This window comes from Suncus etruscus, chromosome 8 (genome assembly GCF_024139225.1).
Source record: "Suncus etruscus isolate mSunEtr1 chromosome 8, mSunEtr1.pri.cur, whole genome shotgun sequence".
Lineage (NCBI taxonomy): Eukaryota > Metazoa > Chordata > Mammalia > Eulipotyphla > Soricidae > Suncus > Suncus etruscus.
The window spans coordinates 92,369,857-92,389,259 of NC_064855.1; the positions used below are offsets into that span (position 1 = coordinate 92,369,857).

Here is a 19,403-nt window from a genome sequence, read left to right on the forward strand (position 1 = left end):
CTTTTAACTCAGTAATTTCTTAATAAAATATAAATATAATAAAATATATATAACACCAAAATAGATTCATAGTATTATTACCACACTAATTTTTTTAATTTTATAGTAATTTTCTACAGAAAGTATGTGAAGATAGTATGGAGCTTGGACAGTATCCAAACAGTTGCTCCTACTGTGATTGTCTTCCTTTACCATAGATTTGTCCCAATTAATGGGCCCAGCTTAAATAACTATTTAATAAACTATTAAATAACATCCACACTGTATCCAATGTCCTGTGCTTTTGCCAAATGTCCTTTTCTGTTCCAGGATCTAATCCACAATACATTATATTTAGTCATCGTGTCTCCTTAAATTCTTCTTGGTTGTACTCACACAATTTCCCTGTTACTACTGACCTTGTCAGTTTTGAGGCATATTCATCAAGCACTTTCTAGAATGTTTCTTTATTGGGACCTTTCTGATGTCTTTTCCAGGATGAGAGGTGAAAAGGATAAATTTCGGGGACAATTAGCATAGAATTAATGTGCTATTCCTAATAAAACATTAGAATAGAAGCAGGGACAATGGAAATAAAATAAAACACTAACAGTAATTATAAGGAAGTCATGAGTGTGTTTGTGGTTAATGCTTTTATTGCCACAATTATCTCAACAATTTTTTCTTGGGGAGACATACCTGGGGAGGTTCAGGGGTTACTCCTGGCTCTGCATTCAGTAATTACTCCAGGAGGTGCTCAAAAAACCATACTAGATGTTAGGGGTCAAGCCCAAGTTGGCCATATAAAAGGAAAGTGCCCTACCCACTGTACTATCTCTCCAGACCCCTATCTTTTTTGTTTTGTTTTTGTTTTTGTTTTGGGCCACACCAGTGATGCTCAGGGGTTACTCCTGGCTCTGCACTCAGAAATCGCTCCTGGCTTCGGGAACCCTTTGGGACACCGGGGATCGAACCGAGGTCTGTCCTGGGTCAGGCACTTGCAAGGCAAATGCCCTACTGCTGCGGTACAGCTCCAGCCCCATCCAGCCCCCCTCTCTTTTTCAAATTTTACAACAGCTCACTGCAGCTCACTACAACCATTCATTGTGGCTACAAAAGGAAACACCACTGAGAGAAGCATATCACTAAAATGGGAACAGCAGCAGAAATATATCCCTCTGCATTCCCATTTTGTGCTCGTAACTATCCTTGTATTGTGAAACTGCTGCTTCTCTTTTGTGTCACCAGCACGTATGTAAAACCTGGCAGCTGTCAAGTGACTGCTAGAAACCAGCATATCTATTTGGACAAGGCACCAAGAAGGACATGACTTGGGAAAGGTTTGCATTCTTCCTGATTGCTTTCTTACATGGAGAATTAACATCTAATACACTTATAAAAATAAAAAGGGGAAAATTAAATTCATTAAGATACCATTTATAAAGAAAGAAGATACTGAAACATCAAGTAGAAAGAAAATCAAGCTACGAAAGAGTAGGCTGTCACTTTCACAAAAGATATAAAATGGATCCTTCCAGTAAATTATACCTATGCATTTGGAAGTTTAAAAATGTATGCATCTATCTATATTTCCAGGCATGAAAATTTCAAAAAGAAGCTGCTTTATAGCTTGCAAAGAAGGTTTTAATAATTGTATAGCATTTAAACTTTTAAAAATCATTTAATCCAAGTTCCAAAAGTTTTTAAGTACAAAAAAACTTTAAAAAGAACATTTATTGAGGCCGGAGAGATAGCATGGAGGTAAGGCATTTGCCTTTCATGCAGAAGGTCATCTGTTCGAATCCCAGCGTCCCATATGGTCCCCCGTGCCTGCCAGGAGCAATTTCTGAGCATGGAGCCAGGAGTAACCCCTGAGCACTGCCGGGTGTGACCCAAAAACCACAAAAAAAAAAAAAAAAAAAAAAAAGATCATTTATTGATCCTTCACATGAAACTATTTGAATAAAAAACAAAAGGGAATAATTTTTTGTTTTTTTGTTTTGTTTTGTTTTGTTTTGTTTTTGGGTCACACCCGGCGGTGCTCAGGAGTTACTCCTGGCTGTCTGCTCAGAAATAGCTCCTGGCAGGCACGGGGGACCATGTGGGACACCGGGATTAGAACCAATCACCTTTGGTCCTGGATCAGCTGCTTGCAAGGCAAACGCCGCTGTGCTATCTCTCCGGGCCCAAAAGGGAATAATTTTAATATAGTTAATCATGATTACAATTTTTTATTTATCTTCTGAGAAAGTAAATGTCACTTTTGATGCTTCATTCCTTTTTTCATTTTTATTCCTTTTTTTTTAAACTGATGTTAAATGCAGCCATCTATATTCTTTGCACATCACCAGCTCTTATTATTTTAAGAATGTCTCTGACGCACAAATATCAGGAAGATACATTTCCCAGGCATAATTGAATTAGTTCATTCAGGCCTTTCAAACAGCTGCAGTGTCAGAAAGCATCCAACTGTGAGGGCAATATGCTTACATGTTCTTTGCTTTTAACAAGCTGATTTGATTCATGTTTCTCCAGAGAATTTAAGAAGCCCATCCTAGAGTCCAACCCAGAAATGTAACACTCATCATCTTCACAGCCACTTTGAGTAAACTCTTTCTCCTAACTGTATTCTTTCTATTACTTCCTCATTTCCAAGATGACTTGAGCATCCCCTAGAGAAGGAGGGGGTGTCTTTTTATGACTGAAACCCAACTACAAACATTTGTAATCAGATTGCTTAAATAAAGATATTTAAAAAATAAATAAAAATTTTACTTCCTTAAAACAAAAAAAAAAGAGAGAAACAAGCAAAGGTACTCAAATTTCCAGCCAGTTCAGTTCTGTGAGTTCTGTGAGTTCAAGCACCAAAAGCTTTTTTTTATTAATAAACAGAAAGTACACGATATGCTTTTATCATTGATTTCCATCTCATAATTTTATCCCTCTAAAAAAAATGAAAGGACACACTGAAAGCTAAGCACTGACAAGGATAGAGAAGATATGGATGGGCTTAGCACCTCCCTGTAACAGGCCAAGGTAACTCAGAAAGAAACAGCCACAGAAAACAGTGTTGAGAGAATTCATTTCTAATATATATATATATATGTCTAATATATCTAAAATTATGTACATATATATGTATATATACAACTATATATATATATACTTCTATTTACTACATTTTGGGATGGTTTCTATGAGTAGAATAAACAAAAGATATTTATTATATAAACTACTTGGCGGTGTCCCCAGACAAAAAAGGGTCTCCCTTTTTCCTATCAGACAAGGTGTTTTCTCATACTTGTGATTTGTTTACCCACAAGCAGTTCAGCTGAAAACTGTGCTCCTGGATTTCTGGGGCACGGGCTAAGCACCTATGAAATAAGAAATATGAAATATCCTGATTGGATACAACTAAAATGCAAGCCATTCAGATCACCAATATTTAAGGGATACTGGAAATCCAAAAGACTAGTAATCAGCTTCAAGGTTCTTGATAAACTGAGGCAAGTGGTGCTAAATTGTTGGTCCAAGCTTCAGGAGTATTTCCGTTTGAATGCTGAAACCTCAGTTTCCCTGGATCTGTGAGTCAATGGTGGTGAGGACTAGCATTTAATCTGAAATCATGCTCCTTTATGTATCATTCATCTCCCTGCACCACTGTTTATCCTACAAATATTTATCTGGGTGTTAGCCAATGACAGGGTTTGTGCTTAAGTCCTGGATTTAGAAAGATTAATGAATCATGGGTTCTTCCCTGAAGGATATTAAAATATCCAAAGGGATACATCTTCTGTTATTGTTAGACTAATTCCTTCCTAATCTCCTCTTCAAATCATCTAAAAGATGACACTTCTATATTCTAGAAGGATGGCAGAAGCAACTGAAGCATAGTTTTTCCATCTTCCCAAATCTCCACATAAATAATCCGTAAGTGATTATCAAGATGAAAACCTACCACCAACTACATTCTCTTAAATTTTATAATTAAAAATATGGGGAAAATAACTTGGTACAAATTACATACTTATAAAACTTTCCTGGTCTCTTTATCTCCAAGAAAAGTACAAAGGAATAATAATAGTGTTACTGAGGCACTGGCAGATTCCAGAATAAACAGCAATGGCCCCTCACAATGAAGCCTGGTGGCTAATTTGGGAATAGCAGAGGAAACCAGAAGATTTCTGCCTATGCCCATACCAGGTGAGCGAGGGCTCCACAACAGACCATAAGGGGCAACCTCTGGGCTCCCCTCCTAGTGGGCTCCCTCCCATAGGATTCCATACTGGTAAAGAAACTATAAGGAAAGCAGAACCAGGTTAGGAAATAAATGGAAATGAAAAAAGAAGGTCCAGAGTTTAAAAAAAAAAAAGTGAGGGAGACAGGTCAGAAAATAATGGGGGCCCGGAGAAATAGCACAGCGGTGTTTGCCTTACAAGCAGCCCATCCAGGACCAAAGGTGGTTGGTTCGAATCCCGGTGTCCCATATGGTCCCCCGTGCCTGCCAGGAGCTATTTCTGAGCAGATAGCCAGGAGTAACCCCTGAGCACCGCTGGGTGTGGCAGAAGAAGAAGAAGAAGAGGAGGAGGAGGAGGAGGAGGAGGAGGAGGAGGAAGAAGAAGAAGAAGAAGAAGAAGAAGAAGAAGAAGAAGAAGAAGAAGAAGAAGAAGAAGAAGAAGAAGAAGAAGAAGAAGAAGAAGAAGAAGTCTTTTATAACAGTTTTATGACTACTTTATTTACAAAGCTTCTTCTTATAGTATTCCATTCATTTGGTGTTGAAAATATTAACAAAACTGTGGAGCCATCACTATACCTAATTTTAGAACATTTTCAACTTCCCCAAAGAAGAAATATTCGGGCTATTATGGGTCACACTTTAATAGCCCACATCTTTCCAGTTATGAGAACTATTAAACTATCATATACACTCAATTAGTGAGAAACATTTTGAACATTTTACTAAAATGGTATCATAGTATATATGATCTTTTTTCACTAACTTCATTCACCAAATAGTTTTTAAAGCTCATATATGTTGTAGACCATTATAATTTCATAAATTTCATTCTTTTTCATTGCCAAGTAATATTGCATTGTATATGCTGTTTATTAATTCTCTTTTGGGGGACCACACCTGGCAGTCCTCAGTGGTTTACTCCTGGCTCTGAGCTCAGAAATCACTCCTGACAGACTCAGGGACCATATGGAATGCCTGGAATTGAACCCTGGTACAAACCAGGTCGTCCATGTGCAAGGCAAACGCCCTACACTGTGCTACCATTGCAGCCTCTGTTTATTACTTTTCTACTGGTTACTTGATAGATATTTGACTATGATGGTTGTTTCAATTTTTGGCTATTATGAACAATGCTGCCAAACCCATTAGTCTATAGATTTTTTTCTTATACTTTGAATGAGTATATTCTTAGGGGTAGAACTGCTAAGCCATATGTCAACTCTATGACCCTTTGAGGAACTAACTGCCTTTCTGTTTACTATAGTAGCTAAACCATTTTACATTCCTACCAAAATGTGTAGAGCACCAATTTTTTCTGATGCTTCTCCCCCTCTCTCTTTCTCTCTGTATATATATTATATGTTATAAGTAATATATATTACTACAGCTATTCTGGTGAGTTTGCTAAGGAAGATGATATGAAGCATCTCTTGGGGGTGGATTTTGGGACATATCCGATGGGGTTCAGTGGTTACTCCTGATTTGAACTTAGAAATTACTCTTGGCAGGCTTGGGGGACCACATGGGATGCTGGGGATAGAACAAGGGTTAGCCGTGCTCAAGGCAAATGCCCTACCTGCTGTGCTAATGCTCTGGTCCCATATGAAGCATCTTTTAATGTGCTTTTTGGCAATGGTTTGCAAAGATCCCTTGAAATGTCATTCAAATTCACACTGACACCTACTGCCAGCTCCTCTATATTGAGTATTAGCTCATCACAGGCAAGGAAGATGCTGCCAATGATGTGGTGTTCATGATCAGACTCAGAAAAATCATCACAAAGATGGCTTCTATAAGGAAACTGCTCCCATTTTTATTTTGGTTTGTTTGGTTTTAGGGCCACACCCTATTACACTCAGGACTTACTCTTGGCTCTCTGATCAAAGATTGCTCCTGGATGTGTGCTGATGGAGAGATGTAGTGCCAAAGAATAGAACCAAGCTGACTATGAGCATTAATCCCTGTATTATGTATGTCCAACTTTTTCTGTTTTAACATTAAAAACTGTGCTCTGGTCATTTCACTTGCATGTAGCAGTTTATATTATCATATATAATTGCCAACCTATTACTTAAAATATGATATGGTGATAGAGATCCCAAGCTGTTAATTTCTGTGATGATCTGAATTAGACATTCTGTCCTACATGTAAGGGTTAAGTCTTTCAAATATTTTGCCTGGTTTTATTGGATTATGTAGCTTGAGCTGGAAACTGTCGGTCTTCTTTATATGTTCAGTTATCAATCCCCTAGATATAAGATATGAAAATATTTATCAAATTATTTTAGCTGTCCTGCTCTCCTGATGGTAAAAACGTACAAGTTTAACTATGATGAAGAACAACTCCAGCCCTTTAAAGCCATCTCCCCAGTCCCACCTTATGGGGGGAAAGAAACATTGGGACCTGATCTGGCTAAGTTTTTAGGAGCTATTTCTGGTTTTAGGCAGAGGAACAACTTTTACAAGTGCTCAAGGGCATATATGTTATCAAAACACAGTTGTGGCTTACATAGCCACATGCAAAACAAGTGCCTTACCTCCTGCACTATGTCCCCTCTCACCAGCATTTTTTTGTTTGTTTGCTTGTTTTTTGTTTTTGAGCCATACCTGGTGATGCTCAGGGGTTACTCCTGACTATGCGCTCAGAAATCGCTCCTGGCTTGGGGGACCATATGGGACACCAGGGGATCAAACCAAAGACCATCCTAGGTTAGCATGCACAAGGCAGATGCTTTATGGCTTTCGCCACTGCTCCTGCCCCGAACCAGCATATTTTTGTTAGGCTAAGAATATACAGAAACAGAATCTTACCAGTGTTCATACTATTGCTGCATCTAGTTACTGGCAATTTTTACCTCTTTGCCTATTTTGTTTTACTTTGTTTTCTATAATTATGCACAATTTCTTGTCATTTAAATCATTATTTACTTAAAATCAATGTTATTAAAATCTGCAAACGTCTTTCTAGGAATCTTTATCAAAGCCCTATCTAACTTTAAGATGTTAAAGTAATAGTACAAATGTGTACTGTTCCTTCTATCTAAACTACCAATTACTCAGAATGCAAAATCTTCTGGTTCACTTAATCGAAATTAAAAGGGATGTGGTCATTTAAAGATATTTTAGTTTGTTCATCAAATTATTATTTTTTTGCTTCATATTTACCTCAGATCTAAGAGTCGGCTGTCTACTTTGTAAAAAAAAAAAAAAAAAGTAAATGTTGGGCCAAAGCAGTAGCACAATGGTAGGGCATTTTTGCCTTGCACGTCGCAGATCCAGGACAGACCTTGGTTCAATCCCTGGCATCTGATATGGTCCCCCAAGCCAGGAGTAATTTCTGAGTGCATAGCCAGGAGTAACCCCTGAGTGTCACCGGGTATAGCACCACCCCCCAAAAAAAGTAAATGTTCTCAGAGTATTGTAGTGAGGTTTAAATAAACCAACAGGAGGAGCCAGGGAGATAGCTCAAAGGGCTAAGATGTGTTCCCTACATGTAGGAGGTTCAGGTTCGATTCTTGGTACCACATAGTCCCCTGAATACCACTAGGAGGGACTGCAGAGCACTAAGTCTGCTGCAGCCCCTGAACACTGTCAGGCGTGACCTCACACACACAAAAATATATAAATAAGCTTTCTCTCTCGCCGCGTCGCCAGTACCTGCGCCGCCGGCTTCCTCCTGCTCGCCCTTTGTCCTCTGCCGGCCGCAACCCGGGGGACCCGGAGTGAGAAGCGGGGACCATGTTCCGACGCAAGCTCACAGCCCCCGATTACCACAACCCCACGGGCTTCAGTTGCAAAGATGAAACAGAATTTAGAAACTTTATTGTTTGTCTTGAAGACCAGAAGATCAGACATTACAAGATTGAAGACAGAGATAATTTAAGAAACATCCACAGCAGTGAGTGGCCCAAGTTCTTTGAAAAGTATCTCAGAGATGTTAACTGTCCTTTCAAGATTCAATATCGACAAGAAGCAACTGACTGGCTTCTTGGCTTAGCAGTTAGACTTGAATATGGAGATAATGCTGAAAAATACAAAGATTTATCTCCTGATAATACAAGAAACTCTGACAATACAGCTAAAAATGCAGAACCACTGATCAATTTGGATGCAACTAACCCTGACTTTAAGGCTGGTGTCATGGCTTTGGCCAATCTTCTTCAGATTCAGCGTCATGATGATTACCTGGTGATGCTTAAGGCAATTCGCATTTTGGTCCAGGAGTGCCTGACACAGGATGCAGTTGCTAAAGCAAATCAAACAAAAGAGGGCCTGCCTGTTACTTTAGACAAGCATATTCTCGGTTTTGACACAGGAGATGCAGTTCTTAATGAAGCTGCTCAAATTCTGCGATTGCTGCATATAGAAGAGCTCAGAGAGTTGCAGACAAAAATTAACGAAGCCATAGTAGCTGTTCAGGCAATTATTGCTGATCCAAAGACAGACCACAGACTGGGCAAAGTTGGAAGATGAACATTTATAGGATTTTAGTTTCTCCCCTCCTTAGTACCATTGGAACCATGTACACTCTGGCATGTGTTTGGAAATCAAATGTCAAATTTTTGAGGTTGGAAGCCCAGAAAATTGACTATGTTCTAGAGATTTACCATCATTGCATTTTCTTTAATAAAGTTGGGAAAAGTGGATTTTTTTTCCTTGAAAAAAAAATATATAAATAAATAAACTCAGAGATAGACTTATACAGCATGCTCATAACATTCACTCAACAAATAGCACAGCCTAATTAATAATGGTGTATTTATATCCATCTCTTTTTTTTATTTAGGGACCTCACCCAGTGTTGTTCAGATCTTACTCCTGGATCTGTTCTGGTGGTGCTAAGGAGCTATACTGGTTTTAGGGATCTAATCAGGATCAGCCATATGCACGGCCAGTGCTTTATACCTCGCTGCACTATGTCTCCAGCCATTCTTCCCCTTTCATGGAAAAAGCTCTCATGCTCCCAGTCAGACTTCCTGTGAGTTATGCCTAAGCTAAAACCACCAACATGCATGGAGTAATTTAGGTGTGATCAGACCACAGGGTAAACAGGAGAAAATAAGTGTCTTCTGTCTCCTTCTCCTCAAATGACCCCTAAATACCACAACCCATAGCCCTAATGACTTATGGCCCAAATAGACTAGAGGCCAATGAAGATAAGAGGTCCAAACTAAAAATACCCTACATCATGCTAAATTTACTTTGGATGATGGATGATAGTACACTACAGAGATTCTTCACGCTACATGTGTAGATCTCCATTTGTTACCAAAACATCAAACACATGTTTATATGAAGTCTTGCAGAGATACATAAATTAAGAGTGAAAATAAATATCTAAAAAAATACTAAAGTAGAAAACTCATAATCAATATTCATGCAGAACAAAGCACTTCAACCAATCTCAAATGCCAGACACATCACACAGACCAAGGATCCAAGGGGCAAAGGCTACATCAACTGGTCACAAGGATGAGAAAGTCCAAGAACTTTAATATTCAAGCAAATATTTTGCAAAAAGGGATCTAAATTCTCTTTGCCAAGGTATGAAAGGTGCTCCAACCAATGTCACTTTAATAGACAAATTCTTTTCTCCTGACTATTCTGTTCCTTTATTTTAGTAAACTTAAAAATGAAGCATATGTTATAAATTTTTAAAAAATCAAATATTAATAAAGTGAAAAGCTCTAGATAAATCAGGATCTGAGTGGGGTATATAATTACTTCATATGTCAGCAAAGGAACAGACGAGAGAGTTATAAAGAGTAGGTGCTTAGCACTGAAGGATTAAGTAGGAAGTTTCAGGTGAGCAAGGGATAAGAAAATCTCTCACAAGGAAAGGTCCACAGTTAGCTATTAAAAAAGCTGAAACTTCTTTGTAACAAATCCAAGAAATGGATTGAAAAAAACCTATTTTTAAAATCAAACATTCACTGGATAAATTGAAAGGGTCCAGAAAGACAAAAAAGGGTTCCGGTGCTGGTCTTGCACAACCACAATTGAATCCATAGCACCACATATGGTTCCCCAGTCACCAAGAATGATTTTTTTTTTTTTGGTTTTTGATTTTTGGGCCACACCTGTTTGACACTCAGGGGTTACTCCTGTCTATGCGCTCAGAAATTGCTCCTGGCTTGGGGGGACCATATGGGACACCGGGGGATCGAACCGCAATCCTTCCTTGGCTAGCACTTGCAAGGCAGACACCTTACCTCTAGCGCCACCTTCCCTGCCCCATCAAGAATGACTCTTCAGCACACAGCCAGAAATAAACCCATAGCAGGGTGTAGCCCAAAAACCAAAATAAATATATAAAGATGACATTTCAGTGTTAAATTTTACACTATGTGTAGCATAAATTCACAGTTCTACAAAAACAAGACTACTACTTTGTAGCAGGAAGAGACACTTCTACTTAAGTTTTTGTCAAATTTCTTCCTTTTTAAACAGATGGTCTAAAACTAACTTGCAGTTAAAAATCCCACTGGTTGTGCTTAAATTAATTCACCTCTCTCAATCACACACACACACAAACACACACACACACACACTCATATACACATACATGCATAAACACACACTCTGTTTTTAACACAGCAGCTCTTCTGAGACCACTAAAGCTGGACAGGAAATGGGCAGTAAAACACATACACATGAGGTCATTTGAGTGGCTGAATGTTGAAAAAAAATGAGACTCTTGATCCAAAAGAGTTTATTCACTCTGCCCTCAGTATCTCCCACATTCTCTGATGGACACAAACATGAATTACTCAAGACTTGATAATAACTCAAATTGGATTATGACCTTTACTTGTGGAGCTCCTTCACTACAGAACTGATCTTACAATTCCCTCAGATAGTTGCTTAAGAACATCTTCTGTGGGAGCTGATTTTTGCTCCAAGTTCACTTCTGTTGCAATTGAAAGGGTATTTTATCTGGCTTTTTATAGTTTGGCTCTCTTCCTATTCCAAGACTGGAGGGAGGAAAAGGCTGTTGAAATTTGACTTCACATTTCTACACCCTCTTCTTTGGACAGTTACCTAAAAACTGATCCACTCTGGATGGCAGATTTACCACTGCTTTTACTTTGCTTTGGGATGAGGGTGAGGTAGCACCCAGCAGTGTTCAGGAACTATACCTGCCTCTACACTCAAGGATTACTCCTGGAAACTATCTGTAGTTTTAGGGATTGAACCTGGGTCCGCTGCAGGCATAGCAAGCACCTTATCCAATACTACAATATCTAGCCCTAGGTTTTACCAACTTTTTGGTCTTACTAGTCTCTTACCATTGTTAACAAAATCTGGACTAACAGAAGGTATATGTCTAGGTTCAAATTAAGCATATCCCAAATTATAACAAAAAAGCTATTAAAATAGAATTATAAGTGCTGGGGAGATGACTCGCGGAGAAAAAGTACATGTCTTACACACCCCAAGTTTAATCCTTGGTACCTCATGGTCCTCTGAGTATCTCTGGGAATGAATCAAATGTACCTCTAAGTGTGGCATCCAAACCAAGTAATTATAATGATAATACAAAGGAAAAATGCTTCTCTAAATGGTCATATTTCATAAGTTCAAACAGGAATGACATGCTGGAGAGAGAATACAGTAGTAACATGTTTGCCTTGCATGAGGCTAACCTGGGTTTGATCCCTAGCACCCTAGATGGTTTCCCAAATACCACCAATAATGATCTCTGAGTGCTGAGCCAAGCATAATCCCTGAGCATTACCAGGTGCACCCAGGGGTGACCCTGATTCATGGGATCACTGGTGTCAAAGGAACATACGTGATGCCAGGGATTAAAACTAGGGCCATGCTTACAGCTGTCATACATATACAAGTGCTTTACTTCTTACGCTTCTCTTGGGACTTGAGAGTTTGATTTTGACTTTTTTTTTTGTTTTTTTTTGTTTTGTTTTTTGTTTTTTGGGCCACACCCAGCATTGCTCAGGGGTTACTCCTGGCTGTCTGCTCAGAAATAGCTCCTGGCAGGCACAGGGGACCATATGGGACACTGGGATTCGAACCAACCACCTTAGGTCCTGGATCGGCTGCTTGCAAGGCAAACACCGCTGTGCTATCTCTCCGGGCCTGAGAGTTTGATTTTGAAAGAAAAGCTAGAAGAAAGCAATATTAACCAACAGAGAAAGAGGAAAGGGAAAGAATTATTTAAAGAAATGCAACACATTTTGGCAGAAACAAAAATAGGTCAAAATATTAAAGAGACTTCCTTGGGGCCAATCCAGTAAGTTAGATACTAAACATGATGGAAGGGTTGGGGCTGACTTCTTTTGTTGTTGTTGGAGTGGGTGCCATACCCAGAAGTGCTCAGGGATCACTTCTAGTGAACTTCAAGGACCATATGGGACACCAGTGAGCAAATACAGGTCAACCATGTGCAAGTCTTAAGTGTTCTCTCTCCTTTACATGCTCCATCTCCCAGGGGGGCTGACTTCCATCCACTGAGCAGACCAGTGGAAACTGGACTGGAGAACAGAGGACCCTCTTTGAGAAACAAACACAAAGTTCCTATGAGTACCATGCATATATTACCAAATTATATATAATATAGTCTTGCCTTCTAATTCTAAAACTTTACAAGTCAGAGAACAAAGCAGTAAAATATCTAACTTCATTTAGAACACACAAAGCATAAGGATGAAGTCAGAATAAATTTAAGATAGGTCATACCTGGAGATACTCAAAGAACTTGAATGCTTGAGGACTGGGATGCCAATTTGGGATGCCAGGGATCAAACCCGGTTGGTTGTGTAAAAGGCAAATGCGTTTCCTGCTGTGCTGTCATTCTGTTCCCAAATATCATGCTTGTTTCTTTAAAAGATTTGACTTTCGAGTCCGGTGAGAGAGCACAGTAGCATTTGCCTTGCAAGCAGCCGATCCAGGACCAAAGGTGGTTGGTTCGAATCCCGGCGTTCCATATAGTCCCCCGTGCCTGCCAGGAGCTATTTCTGAGCAGACAGCCAGGAGTAGTAACCCCTGAGCACCGCTGGGTGTGGCCCAAAAACAAAAAAAAAAAAAAGATTTAACTTTCTTTTCTTTCCTTCAGTATGTTCTTTTAATAAGCAGTCAAAAAGTATATCCCACATTCTCTGGGATTGAAACTACGTGGATTCCAGGTGGTGATTTGGTGAGACAAATAAGATCAGAAGTAACAAGACAGCAGATAGAGCACTTGTCTTGTATATGCTGACCCAGGTTCAATCCCTAATATTCTTTCTAGTTTCCCAAGCCAACCAGAAGTGACCCCTAAGCAGAGAGCCAAGAGTAACTGCCAGGTATTGCCCGCCCCCGAAAAAGGGGGAAAAAATTCCAAAAATTCTTAGAATCCAAATGCAGATTTTTCTATTAGTAAAGAGATAGCAGGAATCACAGTCAGTTTCCTGTAACACATTCAGAAAAAAACTAAGATTCCCAAATTGGACTGAGGATAGAATATTTGTTTTTGTTTTTGTTTTGTTTTGTTTTGTTTTTTATTTTGTTTTTGGGCCACACCCATTTGATGCTCAGGGGTTGCTCCTGGCTAAGCGCTTAGAAATTGCCCCTGGTTTGGGGGGACCATATGGGATGTTGGGGGATCAAACCCTTGGCTAGCGCTTGCAAGGCAGACACCTTACCTCTAGCGCCACCTTGCTATCCCCATTTTGTTTTGTTTTTATAAAATCTTTATTTAAGCACCATAATTATGATTGTAGTTGGGTATCAGTCATAAAGAGAACAACCCCCTTCACCAGTGCAACCTTCCCACCACCAATGTTCCCCATTCTTCTCCCCCATCCCTGTCTGTATTCGAGAGGATAGAACATTTGTATGTGTGAAGCCCTGAGTTCAATTCCCTAACATACACACATACACACAAATACTACACAAGTATGGTTTATGAATCCTGTGAATTATCCTCAACAATCTAACAAGTTACATCTAATACAGTAGAAAATACAGTATCGTGGGGTTAGGAAAAGAACAGTCTAAGAAAATATATAAGCCAAGAAATTATGAAGGAAGTTGTGAACAAATTCAAGAGCAGAGCATAATGAATGTATCTGAGGTAAAGTAGGTCTTTAGAAAAAAAAAAAAAAACTGAGTGAATCTGAAATGCAAAACAAGGGCCAAGACCTTGGGTTGATCCCCCAGCACTGACAAAAGAAAAATAAAATTACTAAAAGTCAAAATGATTTGGGACCAGAGAGAAAGCACAGAGATAGTACAAGGAGAGCACTTGCACACAAAGAACCCAAGCTCAATCTCTAGAAATGCATATTGTTCCCCAACCATTATCAGGAGAGCTCTCCTGAACTCTGAGTGTGACGCTTCTTACAAATAAACAAACAAAAAAAATTTAAGCAAATTAATGCCTGGACCTTAAGAATCTGACAGTAGACATTTCCAATAATCAACAAATAAAGCCCTGCACTTCATTCAAAACATAAATGTTTACTCATATGCAGAAACTGCATGTCCAAAATGAAGTACTAAAAATTTCAATGGCCTTTGCCACAAAGGCTTTCCAAGTTTCTTTCAGACAAGTGAGAAGCCGGGGGGAGGAGGGGATGAACTAACAGACACAGACATTGGAAGTATTGCTGTGAATCTCACAAGGACACTGAAGACATTTCAGAAAAGATACAACCAAACAAAACACTCTTTCCATAAGGCTTTAACTGACCCTTTTAGTCACCTATGAACTCCATCCCTGGAGTTGCTTTAGGCTTCTCTGACCCCCTTGTCCAGTCCTCCTGTGTCATCTTATCCCTCAACTGAGCTCCCAAGTGTTGAGGTCACATTAGTCTTTGAAACCCTGGTGCAGAATCCTCAGGAATTTCTTACTGAATTGGAAACCCTGTTACTAAATTTTTCTTTAGAAGATATTTATACATGTTTTCCTGTTACAAAATGTTCTATAACAAGAATAATTATTTTTACAAAGAACAATTGTACTTCAAAGAAGCACAAATGGTTACCCTATTGGTTGTATGTAGTCTTGGAAGAAAAACATGATATGAATCAGCATATCATAGAACAATCCAAGAGAACTTCTCTAATAAATCTTATTTTCAATAAAGCAATTTCAGATTAAAACACAAAAAGCACATGTGCCTCATTTCCTTTAATACTAAAAATAAGTTTAAAATTACTTTGAAAAGGGCAACTTTCTTAGAAAATATAACCATATTCTAAACCCACAAAACATATTTGATGTGAAGCATTATGAAAGACTTAGCTTGATCATAGACACTGATGAACCAATCAATGTTCTTTGTTCCTCCATTTTATAAAATATTGAACAAAAACATTTCCTGTCCCCTATAGGTACATAGGGTATAGATGATGTAAATATATTCTATTAATGAAATGCCACTAACTAAGCAAGTATAAAAAAGAATAAACAAATTGGACTATATTAAATGTAGAAGATTCTACACCTCAAGGGAAATGATGATCACAATAGAAAAATAGCTCACAAAGTAGAAGAAATTATTAGCCAACATTCATCTGATAAAAAGTTAAGATTCAAGATATGTAACCGACAGGTAGAACTTTACAAGAAAAAAATCTAATCCCATCCCATGAAAAAAAAAGATGAACAGAAACTTAAAAAACAGTTGAAAAGACACATGAGAAAAACGCTGTCAGGTAAATGCAAATCCAAACAACATCTCACACCAATCAGACTGGCACTAATCACTAAAAAAACAAAACTACTAGTACTGGTGAGAATGAGGGGAAAAGCGACCTCATTCATTCCTGGTCCAACCTTTTTGGAAAATATGAACATTGCTCAAAAAAACTAGGACCCAGAAATTCCATGCTTGGGATTATACTCTAATGGCTCCCAAAACACAATGCAGGAAAGACATCTGCTCTCCTATATTCATTGCAGCACTGTTCACAATCTCAAAAATCTAGAAATAGGGGCCAGAGAGATAGCATGAAGATTAGGCGTTTGCCTTTCATGCAGAAGGACAGTGGTTCTAATCCTGGCATCCCATATGGTCCCCCGGGGCTGCCAGGAGCGATTTCTGAGTATAGAGCCAGGAGTAGGCCCTGGGCGCTGTCAGGTGTAACCCAAAAACCAAAAAAAAAGAAAAATCTAGAAACAACCCAAATGTGCAAAAATAGATGAGTAGGTAAAAAACGCTATGGTAAATCTATACAATGGAATATTAGCTATTAGGAAAAAATAAAATCATGGAATTTGTTGATTTTACATGAATGGATCTTGAGTATACCATGCTGAGTAAAATGAGTCATGAAATAGGGGGACTGACATAAAATGACTGTTTTCAATTTCGAGATAGAAAGAAACAATGAGAGGATACTACCCAAAAGGCAGTTGAAAAGAAGGGCGGGAGGTTTGGTCCTTAGTAGAAACCTTGCCACAATAGGGGAGGGTGGTTACTAGGTTAGAGAAGGGACCACTATGACAGGAATAGTGGGAAGTGATCACTCTGGATGCTGAAAGGAGGTAAAGTGATATGCATGATACATTTTCAGTAACAGCACTGCAAACCACATTGCCTAAAAGGGAAAAAGGAAGTGTCTGCCTTAGAGGCAGGTTGTGAAATGGGAGAAAAATAGGATACTGGTAGAGGGAATAGACACTTGTGAAGGAATGGGTGCTTGTACAGTATAGGAATAAAAATCAATCATGAACAACTTTCTATCTCACAGTAATTCAATGGGAAAAAATAAAACAAAAAGCACAATGAGGGGACAAAAGGATAATACAGGGAAGAGTAATTGCTTTGCATGCAACCAACCCAGGTTCAATCCACAACAACCCATATGATACTCCAAGCCCCACAAGGAGTGGTCCCCGAGCACTAATGTGTGAGCCCTCCCCCACCCACCAAAAAGAAGTTTAAAAATCAAAATGCTGAAGGAATGCAATAGTTTAAATGGCGTTGTCTAGAACACTCTTGGCCCCAGCATATAATGAGAAGGAAAGAAATTGAGTGGGAAAGAAGGTCAGATGTGAAATAATGGGTGAAAGGGACAAAGGGGATTCAGATACACTGGTAATGTTAAGATAGGTCAGAACTAAATATCCAAGCCATGAACTCAACAACAATGAAATCATGAGACCTAAACTTTAGCAATCAAATTTAAAAACATGCCTGCTATGATGGCAGGCTGGGGCAGTGGGATGGAGCCATGGATGAATTCTGAGAACATTGCTAGATGAAAGTTAGTACTGGTGGTGGGATTGGTGCTGAAACACTATGTCGAAAATCCAACTATGAATCACTTTGTAAATAACACTGCTGAAATAAAATATATTCATTCATGCAGGATCCTGGGAGATAATACAAAGGATAAGGTTCTTGCCTTGCACAGGACTAACCAGGTTGACCACCCGCCCCAGAACCCCATATTGTTCCCCTGAGCCTGACAGAGAGACCCCTGAGTATTGAGACAGAATAAGCCCTGAGCACTGGTGCATGTGGCCCTGAAACCAAAAAAAATAATTTTAATTAAAATAAAATAAAAACTACAACTGATTAAATTAAATGCTTCTTTTAATGCCACTTATTTTAATAAACAGATCTTATTTAAAGGACTATGGTTGCTAACACACAGGTCAAATACTGAGAAAAATGAGACATCTGTCCCTGTATTCTCAGAGGGAAGTCTAAGAGCTCAGAATGCCCAAAAATCTCACAGAGCACCCAACTCTGTATATACTGGGTTTTGTTCTTTTGGTTGATTAGGGTCACACTGGCAGTGCTCAGGGCTTATTACTGACACTGCACTTAGGGATAATTCCAGGCAGTGTTCAGGAGACCACATGCAGTACTGAGACTGGAACCCAGGTCAGCTACATGCAAGAAAAAGAACCTTGAGCCAGAGAAAGATTACAGCAGATAGTGTACTTGCTTGCATGGTCCCATGAGCCTGCCTGAAGTGATTCCTGAGTGCAAAGTCAGGAGTAATCCCTGTTTGCCACTCCTCAAAAGAAGAAAAAAAACCCAAGAACCTTACCACTGTACTACCTCTATCTTCCCTACTAGGTTTTCCCTATACAAAAATTTTACCTATCCTTGAGGTCAAATAAGGGGTTAGGCACTCATATTATATGTGGTTGATCCAGTTCAATCCCTGCCATCATGTATCATTTTCTCAGGAGTGATCTCTGAGCAAAGAACCAGGGGTAAGCCCAGAGCACCAGGAGATGAATCCCCCAAAAGTAAATTTAAAACAAAAATCTGATAAATTTCTATTTATAATCCAGGAAGAGAAAGAATTTAATAATATTAACTAATAATTATAACAACTGTAATATATCATATAAAGTTGTATGAATGTGTCTACTGTCAAAATATAAATCTATACTTAATATGTTTGGACCACCAGTGACTATGGATACTAAAACAAAGAAAGGTAAAACCATCTGAAAAAGACAGGGTAAGGGGAGATTCTTTTTTTTTTTTAATTTATTTAAACACCTTAATTACATACATGATTGTGTTTGGGTTTCAGTCATGTAAAGAACACCACCCATCACCAGTGCAACATTCCCATCACCAATGCCCCAAGTCTCCCTTCTCCCCACCCGACCCCCGCATGTACTCTAGACAGGCTCTCCATTTTCCTCATACATTCTCGTTATTAGGACAGTTCAAAATGTAGTTATTTCCCTAACTAAACTCATCACTATTGTGGTGAGCTTCCTGAGGTGAGCTGGAACTTCCAGCTCTTTTCTCTTTTGTGTCTGAAAATTATTATTACAAGGGTGTCTTTCATTTTTCTTAAAACATATAGATGACTGAGACCATTCTGCGTTTTTCTCTCTCTCTGACTTATTTCACTCAACATAATAGATTCCGTGTACATCCATGTATAGGAAAATTTCATGACTTCATCTCTCCTGACAGCTGCATAATATTCCATTGTGTATATGTACCACAGTTTCTTTAGCCATTCGTCTGTTGAAGGGCATCTTGATTGTTTCCACAGTCTTGCTATGGTAAATAGAGCTGCAATGAATATAGGTGTAAGGAAGGGGTTTTTGTATTGTATTTTTGTGTTCCTAGGGTATATTCCTAGGAGTGGTATAGCTGGATCGTATGGGAGCTCGATTTCCAGTTTTTGGAGGAATCTCCATATCGCTTTCCATAAAGGTTGAACTAGACGGCATTCCCACCAGCAGTGGATAAGA

At 38.9% G+C, this 19,403-nt stretch overlaps 2 protein-coding genes across 3 annotated transcripts in view; one reads left to right on the forward strand and one right to left on the reverse strand.

Annotated features, from left to right (window-relative positions):
* TBC1D4 (TBC1 domain family member 4) overlaps positions 1–19,403 on the reverse strand; it is a 200,308-nt gene that overhangs the window by 121,283 nt on the left and 59,622 nt on the right. The window lies entirely within an intron of this gene.
* On the forward strand, positions 7,925–8,862 carry LOC126016339 (RNA transcription, translation and transport factor protein-like). The gene has a single exon (XM_049778916.1). It carries the CDS (start codon positions 7,955–7,957, stop codon positions 8,687–8,689), a length of 735 nt encoding a protein of 244 aa, XP_049634873.1. The 5' UTR covers positions 7,925–7,954; the 3' UTR covers positions 8,690–8,862.